This window comes from Coregonus clupeaformis, chromosome 37 (genome assembly GCF_020615455.1).
Source record: "Coregonus clupeaformis isolate EN_2021a chromosome 37, ASM2061545v1, whole genome shotgun sequence".
NCBI classification, from domain to species: domain Eukaryota; kingdom Metazoa; phylum Chordata; class Actinopteri; order Salmoniformes; family Salmonidae; genus Coregonus; species Coregonus clupeaformis.
Genome location: NC_059228.1, coordinates 20,021,234 through 20,033,413, shown reverse-complemented (window position 1 = coordinate 20,033,413; position 12,180 = coordinate 20,021,234). Strand labels below are relative to the sequence as shown.

General features: G+C 47.1%; 1 protein-coding gene across 2 annotated transcripts in view; it reads right to left on the bottom strand.

Moving 5' to 3' along the window:
• Positions 1 to 10,604, bottom strand: part of LOC121553428 (probable E3 ubiquitin-protein ligase HECTD2) — a 40,980-nt gene extending 30,376 nt beyond the window's left edge. Inside the window, exons 1-2 of one of the 2 annotated variants that reach the window (XM_041866529.1) lie at positions 10,503 to 10,604; positions 10,069 to 10,397 (exon numbers count right to left, since the gene is read on the bottom strand). In XM_041866529.1, the coding sequence (XP_041722463.1) occupies positions 10,069 to 10,146 (78 nt within the window). In that variant the 5' untranslated portion in view covers positions 10,147 to 10,397; positions 10,503 to 10,604. Of the gene's footprint in view, positions 1 to 10,068 lie in introns of both variants that reach the window. The other variant, XM_045211441.1, reaches the window with a different exon arrangement.
• Positions 10,605 to 12,180: the final 1,576 nt, after the last annotated feature.

Sequence of the window (12,180 nt, the reverse complement as noted above, 5' to 3'; positions counted from 1 at the left end):
CCGGGATTCTTCAGATAGCATTGAGGAGTACACCACATCAGTCACTGGCTTCATCAATAAGTAAATCGATGACGTCGTCCCCACAGTGACCGTACGTACATACCCCAACCAGAAGCCATGGATTACAGGAAACATCCGCACTGAGCTAAAGGGTAGAGTTGCTTTCAAGGAGCGGGACTCTAACCCGGACGCTTATAAGAAATCCCGCTATGCCCTCCGACGAACCATCAAACAGGAAAAAAGTCAATACAGGACTAAGATTGAATCGTACTACACAGGCTCTGATGCTCGTCGGATGTGGCAGGGCTTGAAAACTATTACAGACTACAAAGGGAAGCACAGCCGCGAGCTGCCCAGTGACACAAGACTTCCAGATGAGCTAAACCACTTCTATGCTCGCTTCGAGGCAAGCAACACTGAAGCATGCATGAGAGCACCAGCTGTTCCGGATGACTATGTGATCACGCTCTCCGTAGCCGATGTGAGTAAGACTTTTAAGCAGGTCAACATTCACAAGGCCGCAGGGCCAGACGGATTACCAGGACGTGTACTCCGAGCATGTGCTGACCAACTGGCAAGTGTCTTCACTGACATTTTCAACCTCTCCCTGTCTGAGTATGTAATACCAACATGTTTCAAGCAGACCACCATAGTCCCCGTGCCCAAGGACTCTAAGATAACCTGCCTAAATGACTACCGACCCGTAGCACTGACGTCTGTAGCCATGAAGTGCTTTGAAAGGCTGGTCATGGCTCACATCAACACCATTATCCTAGAAAACCTAGACCCACAATTTGCATACCGCCCCAACAGATCCACAGATGATGCAATCTCTATTGCACTCCACACTGCCCTTTCCCACCTGGACAAGAGGAACTCTATGTGAGAATGCTATTCATTGACTACAGCTCAGCATTCAACACCATAGTGCCCTCAAAGCTCATCACTAAGCTAAGGATCCTGGGACTAAACACCTCCCTCTGCAACTGGATCCTGGACTTCCTGACGGGCTGCCCCCAGGTGGTAAGGGTAGGTAACAACACATCTGCCACACTGATCCTCAACACGGGGGCCCCTCAGGGGTGCGTGCTCAGTCCCCTCCTGTACTCCCTGTTCACCCATGACTGCATGGCCAGGCACGACTCCAACACCATCATGAAGTTTGCCGATGACACAACAGTGGTAGGCCTGATCACGGACAACGATGAGACAGCCTATAGGGAGGAGGTCAGAGACCTGGCCGTGTGGTGCCAGGATAACAACCTCTCCCTCAACGTGACCAAGACAAAGGAGACGATTGTGGACTACAGGAAAAAAAAAAGAGGACTGAGCACGCTCCCATTCTCATCGACGGGGCTGTAGTGGAACAGGTTGAGAGCTTCAAGTTCCTTGGTGTCCACATCACCAACGAACTATCATGGTCCAAACACACCAAGACAGTCGTGAAGAGGGCACGACAAAGCCTATTCCTCCTCAGGAGACTGAAAAGATTTGGCATGGGTCCTCAGATCCTCAAAATATTATACAGCTGCACCGTCGAGAGCATCCTGACTGGTTGCATCATTGCCTGGTATGGCAACTGCTTGGCCTCCGACCGCAAGGCACTACAGAGGGTAGTGCGTACGGCCCAGTACATCACTGGGGCCAAGCTTCCTGCCATCCAGGACCTCTATACCAGGCGGTGTCAGAGGAAAGCCCTCAAAATTGTCAAAGACTCCAGCCACCCTAGTCATAGACTGTTCTCTCTGCTACCGCACGGCAAGCGGTACCGGAGTGCCAAGTCTAGGTCCAAAAGACTTCTCAACAGCTTCTACCCCCAAGCCATAAGACTCCTGAACAGCTAATCATGGCTACCCGGACTATTTGCACTGCCCCCCACCCATCTTTTTACGCTGCTGCTACTCTGTTAATTATTTATGCATAGTCACTTTAACTCTACCCACATGTATATATTACTTCAACTACCTCAACTAGCCGGTGCCCCCGCACATTGACTCTGCACCGGTACCCCCCTGTATATATAGCCTCCCTACTGTTATTTTTTTTTACTTCTGCTCTTTTTTTCTCAACACTTTTGTTGTTTTATTCTACTTTTTTATTAAAAATAAATGCACTATTGGTTAAGGGCTGTAAGTAAGCATTTCACTGTAATGTCTGCACCTGTTGTATTCGGCGCATGTGGCCAATCAAATTTGATTTGATTCTCCCGGGAGGAGGCTGCCAAGGGTACCTGCCAATATCCCTTGGTCAGGTCCAGGGTGATGATGTACCAGGCCTTTCCCAACCGGTCAATGAGCTCGTCCACCCTCGGCATGGGGTAGGCGTGGAACAAACTGTAGTTGTTCACCCCCCGAAAGTCATTGTAGAAACGCAGACTACCGTCTGGTTTGGGCACCAACACGATGGGGCTGCACCATGCACTGTGGGACTCCTCGATGACTCCCATCCTCAGCATAGCCCCCACCTCCTGCTTCACGGCTTTCCTTCGGGCCTCGGGGATCCAGTATGGCCTCTTTCGTACCGTTTCTCCGGGCCGGGTGTGGACGTGGTGTTCAATGAGGGTCGTTCGGCCCGGCTTCTTGGAAAACACGGCAGTGTTCTGATCGATGAGCTCCCGGAGCGCTTGCTTCTGGGTCGGTCCGAGGTCCTCATTGCTCGTGATCACCACTGGTCCCGTCGACGTCCTGGGTTTTGACCACAACACGGACAAGGCTGTCCTCTCGTGCCACCTCTTCAATAGCTTCACGCGGTAAATCTGTTGGGGTTTCCGTCACCCCGGCTGTTATAGCTGGGACCCGTAAATTATCACCTCGTACGGCCCGTGCCATGTTGCCAGGAACTTACTTTCTGCGGTGGGGATTAAAACTAGCACCTTTTCACCCACATGGAACTCTCGAAGCTGGGTACCCCAATTGTAGACCTTGGCATGGGCGTGCTGGGCCTTCTCCATATGTTCCCTTACCACTGGCCATATGGCTGTCATCCGCTCTCTCATCGTCTCTACATGTTCCACCACGCTGCGTAAGGGGGTCGGCTGGGCTTGGCAAGATCCAGTAGGCCGTGTGGTCTCCTCGGATCGAGAACATTAGGTGAGGTGGTACCTGGTCCCAGTTCTTCCCATCCCGCTCCACAGCGGTTTGTTTGTTTGAGCGTCTTATTGAACCATTCGACAAGCCCATCCGTCTGAGGATGAAAGACGGAGGTCCGGATCTGCTTTATCTGTAGGAGAGCACACAAATCTTTCATTAGTCGTGACATGAACTCGTTACCTTGGTCGGCCAGGAACTCGTTCGGGACGCCCACCCGGCTGAAGAGGTGGAACAGCTCCCGGGCGATTCCCTTGGAGACTGCCGCCCGTGGGGGAATGGCTTCGGGATATCTACTATTACCAGGATGTACCAGTGTCCTCGGGCCGTTTTTTACCAGGGGGCCCACTATGTCCATGGCGATGCGTTCAAACGGCACTCCGATGATCGGTAGGGGAACCAGCAGGTTCCGGAAGTGTGCTTTTGGGGCGGTGATTTGACACTGCGGCAATAGTCTTCCACGGCCCGCCTCATCCGGGGCGGTGATCCTTTCCCGGGTCTTCTCCATTCCCAGGTGCGCCCCCAACAAATGGGTGTGGGCCAGCTGAAGAACGGTTCCGATGTACCGGCGGGGCAGCAACTGCACCTCTCAAAGTTACCCCTGTTCGTGTGACACTTGATACAACAGGTAATTCTTTGGGGGGGGAAATGGAGGTATCGCCAGTCACTCACCCCCGGAAGAAGCTGGCCATCCAACGCTATCACTTGGGCCGCGGCGACTTTCAAGTTCGGATTCTCCCACTGGGCGGTCCCGAACTGTCCTCTCAGAGGACTCAGGGCAGGTGTCTTGGCAGGTCCCTCGAAATAGAGGAGGGGGAGCATGGGCTCCTCCTCTGGTTGTTCACTAGGTGAGGTTGGTTCCGGCGCCCCCTCGGATCCCGACTCCGGGTCCGTAGACACGGGGTTGGCAATCGCTTGCTTCCGGGCCGCGCAGGCGACGGTCCGTCCCTGCTCTCGTCGGTCGCACTCTCCCCCAGCTGTCTCTCCGCAGGTCTGCAGTCCTTTAGCACGGCTGACTGTCGGATTGGGGAGTACGGTGGTGGGGTCGTCCTTCCGTCCCCTCCGACGGCTCTCGGACTCGGCCTGCGTCCCCTTCAGCAGGGCCTCTGTATTCTGGTGCATCTCCACGGCTCCCAAGAGGTCCTCCAACGTCTGGGGCGCAAGTAGGCTCGCCGCCCTCTTCATGTCGTGAGGTAGCACCTGTAAGAAACGATCTATGACCACTTTGTCGATAACGTGGAGGGTGGCTCCGTCGGTTAGGAGCCATTCCCGGGTGATATGCAGTAGGTCGCTCATCTGGGCTCGGGGGGAAGCTTCGGCCACGAACCTCCAGTCATGGACCAGTTGGGCCCGACGGGCCAGGCTGTACCCGTAGCGACTGAGTACCTCCCTCGAGACAGTCGTAGTTAGCCGCCTGTTCGGTGTGGAGGTCATAATATGCCTTTTGGGCGTCTCCGGACAGGAACGGGGCCAGCAGACTCGCCCACTTCGCCTTGGGCCATCCTTCCCGGTGTGCTGTCCATTCGAAACGTGCAGAGGTAGGTCTCAATGTCATCATCCTCCGTTAGCTTGATTAAAAACTGATTGGGATGCGATTCGGTCTGCGTTTCTCCTCACAGCTTCCTGACTTCCTTAAGCAGGATGACATTCTGTAGACGCTGTTCTTCCAACTTTCGTTCCTGAATGTCCTGTTGCGCTTGTTGGGCACGAACGAACTGAGCAATCAACTCATCCATGCTGATACTGCGTAAACGTCAACCCTGGTCTGACCAGGTTGTCAGAATGCCTGCATTCTCCACCACTTGTGGCAGACCAGGAGGTTTGATCTAGAAGTTTACACAGATCAGACACGGACACAAGTGTGATACCTCAGTTTCAACTATGTTTATTTAAAACAATAAAATAAAATAAATAAAACAGGTGTCCTCCAGGAGACCTCTTCCGGGTTACCGTCTTCTGGGCTCCGGGGAATGCAGTCTCCTCTGGTGTAGAACACCGAGCCCCTCGGTTCTAGCAGACCGTGAGGACGTTATCCGGTAGCAACCTCTCACTACCTCCAACTCTCCTGTGTACTGCCCTCCTGTCAGCTTTATGGGCCCCGTACGGCTGGTGAGCAATCAGCCCCTTGATTACTCACCAGCCTCAAATCAGCCCCAATTAGTCCTGGCCGGAGGACCCGCCGAGACCTGGCCTGTCCAGCAGAGGGAGCCACCGCCGCGTTTTATAGACTCCGTCTGTCACCAGGCCTCGACGAGTCTCCCTCTGGTGGCTTGTCCGCGGTACTCCACACTAGTTAGTCTGCTTTTAGACGTTTCTATAGCCACTGTGTTGGCTAAATGATCGATTTCAACCAGTTGTGCACCGCTGCTCATTGTGGCTATGGTTTAGCCCAGGAAGTGGCACTAGGTATTTCTACCTGGCTCTGCCAGTGTTCTGTAAACTCTGTTGGGGAGAGTGTCCCCATGTGGGTAGGCTGTACCCCTAGCCTCCTCAGCCCAAATCATGATTTTGGATTGAGTTCAATTTCTTGGAAGAAGTTGATTTTTGTTCATCATTTGTTTGTGAGTCCATTTTTGCTAACATTATTTATCCTAACCACTGCTACTACCTCTACCGTTATTTTGTGAATAAAAAAATTAATAATTGCACTTTATCCTTTGCCAGAGGAAACCGTATTAGGCCCACACATTTGACTCATGAATCAACATTAAATCACAGGGACAGAATACCATATCATATAATAGGTGTTAATTTCATTCAGTTAAGTGGCCTACGTGATCTTTCCACCCAAGGTGAATCCGACAACCAGTTTAGAAAATACACTGCTCAAAAAAATAAAGGGAACACTTAAACAACACAATGTAACTCCAAGTCAATCACACTTCTGTGAAATCAAACTGTCCACTTAGGAAGCAACACTGATTGACAATACATTTCACATGCTGTTGTGCAAATGGAATAGACAACAGGTGGAAATTATAGGCAATTAGCAAGACACCCCCAATAAAGGACTGGTTTTGCAGTTGGTGACCACAGACCACTTCTCAGTTCCTATGCTTCCTGGCTAATGTTTTGGTCACTTTTGAATGCTGGCGGTGCTTTCACTCTAGTGGTAGCATGAGACGGAGTCTACAACCCACACAAGTGGCTCAGGTAGTGCAGCTCATCCAGGATGGCACATCAATGCAAGCTGTGGCAAGAAGGTTTGCTGTGTCTGTCAGCGTAGTGTCCAGAGCATGGAGGCGCTACCAGGAGACAGGCCAGTACATCAGGAGACGTGGAGGAGGCCGTAGGAGGGCAACAACCCAGCAGCAGGACTGCTACCTCCGCCTTTGTGCAAGGAGGAGCAGGAGGAGCACTGCCAGAGCCCTGCAAAATGACCTCCAGCAGGCCACAAATGTGCATGTGTCTGCTCAAACGGTCAGAAACAGACTCCATGAGGGTGGTATGAGGGCCCGACGTCCACAGGTGGGGGTTGTGCTTACAGAACACCGTGCAGGACGTTTGGCATTAGCCAGAGAACACCAAGATTGGCAAATTCACCACTGGCGCCCTGTGCTCTTCACAGATGAAAGCAGATTCACACTGAGCACGTGACAGACGTGACAGAGTCTGGAGACGCCGTGGAGAACGTTCTGCTGCCTGCAACATCCTCCAGCATGACCGGTTTGGCGGTGGGTCAGTCATGGTGTGGGGTGGCATTTCTTTGGGGGGCCGCACAGCCTTCCATGTGCTCGCCAGAGGTAACCTGACTGCCATTAGGTACCGAGATGAGATCCTCAGACCCCTTGTGAGACCATATGTTGGTGCGGTTGGCCCTGGGTTCCTCCTAATGCAAGACAATGCTAGACCTCATGTGGCTGGAGTGTGTCAGCAGTTCCTGCAAGAGGAAGGCATTGATGCTATGGACTGGCCCGCCCGTTCCCCAGACCTGAATCCAATTGAGCACATCTGGGACATCATGTCTCGCTCCATCCACCAACGCCACGTTGCACCACAGACTGTCCAGGGGTTGGCGGATGCTTTAGTCCAGGTCTGGGAGGAGATCCCTCAGGAGACCATCCGCCACCTCATCAGGAGCATGCCCAGGCGTTGTAGGGAGGTCATACAGGCACGTGGAGGCCACACACACTACTGAGCATCATTTTGACTTGTTTTAAGGACATTACATCAAAGTTGGATCAGCCTGTAGTGTGGTTTTCCACTTTAATTTTGAGGGTGACTCCAAATCCAGACCTCCATGGGTTGATAAATTTGATTTCCATTGATAATTTGTGTGTGATTTTGTTGTCAGCACATTCAACTATGTAAAGAAAAAAGTATTTAATAAGATTATTTCATTCATTCAGATCTAGGATGTATTATTTTAGTGTTCCCTTAATTTTTTTGAGCAGTTTATATACAGTATGATGTCAATTTCCTGTAGCTTGCTGCTGCTCTCACCAATGCCTACAGCCAACTGTTCTTGTAGCCCAGATAGCAAGATGAGGTCTCCTAGCAGCAGAGAGCAGACAGGGTGGGAGGTATGAACTGAGTGCAGTGGATAGGATGAGAAAGAGGAGGGCCAACTAACAGCATGTGCACAGCAGCAGGTCCTGACACCTTAAAAAACACTCCACCGAACGAAGAGGAGAGAGAGAAGACATATGCCTTACAGATGACATGGAGAGAGGGAGAGAGAGAGGGGCTTCTCTAGTCCAGACAATCCTAATGACATCACGGAGATTAGAATTACATCCATAAAAATCTTCCCTGATTATGCACTTAGCACTGCACATGGAGTTACTCTGATACAGACAGTAATATTGTCTCCAATGTCATATTGTAAAAACAATTCATCATGTTCTTGTTTAGCGCAATTTCAAAAACACATTTCAGTTTGTTGTGCTAATCAAACTGACATCTATTAAAAAAACTGCACCCGGTGGAATATGGTGGATGCTACATTTCAGAGGGATAAAATATATCTCCTCCCCCTTAGCCCATTGTCTAATTTGATGCAATGGATTCTATTCAACCGCCATGTGTACAAAAGGGCAGATCAAACAAACTCTTCATCTGTGACAAAGACAGGAACAATATCTCCAAACAGCACACTCCATTAACATACAAAAAGAGGCTGCCACACAGAGGTACACCCAGTGTGTATTATCTCTCAGTCTCCCTCTCTCATATTAAAATGCTCTAAAAGAAGAGTAAATTTACATTTGAGTCATTTAGCAGACGCTCTTATCCAGAGAGACATACAGTACTGAGTGCTTACATTTCTTTCGTTCTGGTCCCCTGTGGGACTTGAACTCACAACCCTGGTGCTGTAAGCACCATGCTCTACCAACTGAGCTACACGGGACCTGCTCTTAAAAGAAAACATAGTGAAAAAAACAGTACGCGTATGCACACCACACATACAGTAGACACACACAAACCTTTCAGTTGATTTTAGAGCTGTAGTTTTCCTATTGCTCATAATAAGGTCACATTTTTCTCCTAACAACATTAATAATCATAAATACCTCTAGCCTATAACTTTTGGGTTGAAATTTCCATACGGTCGAAAAACTACTTAGTTTGTTTAGACTTTATTAGTTTGCTTTAAGTGTGCATTTGGTATTAAAAAAATGAGTTAAACATCTCCTTCCCAAGCGGACTCAGAGGATCTAATAATGTTTTTGTTTACGGAGGAAAAACAGGAATAATGTGTTCTTTATAGTGAGGTGAGACACAAGGCAGTTGCTGTGTTCAGCATCATGTGTAATGACACACAGGGCCAGGCCAGACTTACAGTGTGTGTGTGTGTGTTCTTGGTGTGGCGCCTCTCCTCTGAATTACAGAATTGTTCTAAATTATATTACAACCCTAACTTCTGGATCAAAACAGGGCTACTTCACTCTCCTCCTTCCTCTTCTCCTCCATCCCCCCTCCCTCCTCGTCCACTCTTGTCCTTCTATTCTGTTCTTCGTGGCCGTGCCAAAATGGAGCACTTTATGAGAGAATAACCGTCTGTGTCTGTGGAAAAGTCTGCCTCACTCCTAAATCTCTTCCAGGACGTATACTATCTAGATCACCGCAATGATGCTACCGTGTGATGAGTGTGTTGGTGGGAATGTGTGTGTGTTAGTGTGTGTGTGTGTGTGGGTGAGAGAGAAAGAAAGAGAGAGAGCAAGAGAGCGAGAAGCAGCAATATGACATTTCCAGACATTAGGCCTACATTAGTATGAAAAATGATGGGTTCCATATTGGATAGTTAAAGGGGCAATCCACAGTCAAAACAATAACAAGCGGGCACACCCTCCTCTGTACGGTAAAAAGCTGAGGGATTGGCCTGGAGAAATCTAACCACTCTTAAATTAATAGACAAAGCTTTTGATGCAAGGACCATCCAATATATTACAATTATAGTTTCAAGCATTTGTTTGTTCACGTTTACAAACATTGGAGTAAAACAAGCTTATATTTTGGGTTCTGATGGGGTACGACAGTTGAACTAAGCTCATGAGGAATTTATAAGTTATATTCTTCAAGAATCAATTCATTTATTATTCCCAAAACCCTTTAAAGACTCTTCCAATGTTCCTCTTTTGTGGGGGACTGTTGGGGAACAAAATGTCAATGCTTTTTCCAATGACAAATATCCTGGTTCACCAAACTGTGTGGATTATTGGTATAGGTCCTATTCTGATACTTTAAGTCTTTGAGTCCACTTACTTTGAGAATTAATTCACTTAGCATCTTGTTCCATAGGATAATGGCATTTATAGTAGGGATGCTGACAATAACTCATCATAATAGTAGCCCATGCTGCAAAATAAATACTGCACATTGTTTGACTGGGCCAGTTTAGGAATGTATTTAGGATGAAGTTGAATAAAGGAAATATTGTGTAAGAAAAACCATTACAGAAAAGAGCTCAAATAATTAACACATTTTTAGAGTAACAAGTTGTAAGCATTTTCGGATTGAATGTAAACAATTTTGCACTTACCATAACTGGTGACGTATTGAATATTGGAGGGAGCTTTTCCCTTTCAACCTCCGATTGCGCATAATTCTCTTCATTCATTATAGAGTGAGCTTTTTCAATCTTGAAAGAGAAAGTTATTTATTGCACTACAATGAGACTACGGAGACGTTTACGCGTTACCTCGCTGTCGAAGAATAGACATAATATTGTCGGTCTCTATCAAATTATATCGTCCACTATATTGTCAGGTTCAGGAGATTCATCATATTGGTCCACCGTCGTCACAGTTTCTCTCGCAGGTGGGCTCATGCGCAACCTGTCACTAATAAACTGTTGCTGCACGCAAACTCCTGAATTTTACATGAAAAGAGCACAAGTATTATTTATAAGAACTACGGTACCGGTATAATTTTTGTAGTTAACTGTTACTTTCAATAATCATATTTTTCTCTTACCGCGCGGTTTTTCACATCCCTTTGGAAGCCAGCACAGCTGTAAACTGGCGCCATGTTGTTAGAAGGCGGTGCATGGAAACGAGCATGGAAACCGAGGCAGTCACAAAGATGAGACATCCTGCGTCATCGGGGCAATTTAACTAACATCCATAATTAGAGCAATAACCTAGATATTTGCTCCCAAAAAGTCATACCCTATAAATCGGCTATTTAATTCGTGGCTCTATGGGAAGTCCTGAATATGCCAGTTTCGCAGCAGTTTGCAGAACTCCCCTACCCAGCTAACAACAAACGTTCCCACAACTTTAGTGAACTGTTTTCATAGGAATGTTCCTGTGATATGCAAGGATTGTTTCCAAGAGACCATTCCCTAAATGTCAAATAGAACTTACCCAAAACGTGGGTACCATTTTCTCAGAAATTAAGATATTGTTGTAGACATGTTTCATGGGAACATTGCAAGAACATTAATTTGTCCAGTTTTCTGTGGGTTAGGAGAATATTCCATCAACATCCCACCAAACATACACAGAACATGGTTGCCATGTTCTCAGAATATAATATATCAATGTTCTAGGCAAGTTTTATGGTAACGTTGCAAGAACATTTGTGTTTCCAGTGTTCTGTGGGTTAGGAGAATATACCATCAACATCACACTAATCTTGGTTACCCAGAAGTAAAATTCTCACGAAAGTTGTCACTTCCTGTTTACACGGGAATCTGTCCACGAGAGATTAACATCACACTAAACATACACAGAACATGGTTGCCATGTTCTTAGAATATAAGATATTGATGTTCTAGACACTTTCATGGGAATGTTGCAGGAACATTTCTGTGTATCAGTTGTCAGGACGTCGCCTGATGGTCCCATGCCTTGTTACTGTTGCAGAGCCAATCAAGGCCTTGATTGGTGAACCATTGATCCATTCTTCGCTCGTTGTCTGTTGACAAGGTTAGGGATATTCACACACAGTGATTACAGTGTTTTCAATGTATATATTTGACACACTTTGATGTAGATGATTACATTGTGCATGTTCATTTATACAGTAATTATTATTCAACATTTACACACCTGGGACTTGAACTCACAACCTCTTGATTCACGGTTAGGGTTGCAAAGCTACTGAGTCAATATCACTATGAGGTGCCTTTGGTGTCCTCATCAGACTCACTCAGTCATCATGAAAATGTAGCAGAATAATGAAAGTCTGAGGTCTTATTATAAGTGGCCAAACTTTTGCACACATATCAGTAGAATGATAAGTCTCTAAAAAAGTGTTTCCTTCATTTTATTAAAATTTTTTCATTGGATGTACGTGATTTTGGCATGTCCCACACACTGCTCTGCTAACTACAGTGTGTGTAATAAGTGGTTAAATGATACTAAATCCAATTTTTTTTTACATGGTTTTACTGTCCACAATAAGTTATTTGATAAAACAAGTAATTTTGATCATGTATATAGTATTTTCATAATCATATTGAACATTTTGCATGTGTCCCTGAAATTGCTGTCCACCCTGTCATTATGGGGTAACTGCCCCTTTAAGAAACCCACTGATGTTTTCAGTGACATCACTACGAGCATTTTGTCTTTCTTCAATGAAGGCTGAAGCAGTGTCTAGTTGCAGAGTAAGTATTTACACTTATGCTTCATAATTTTCATCATAT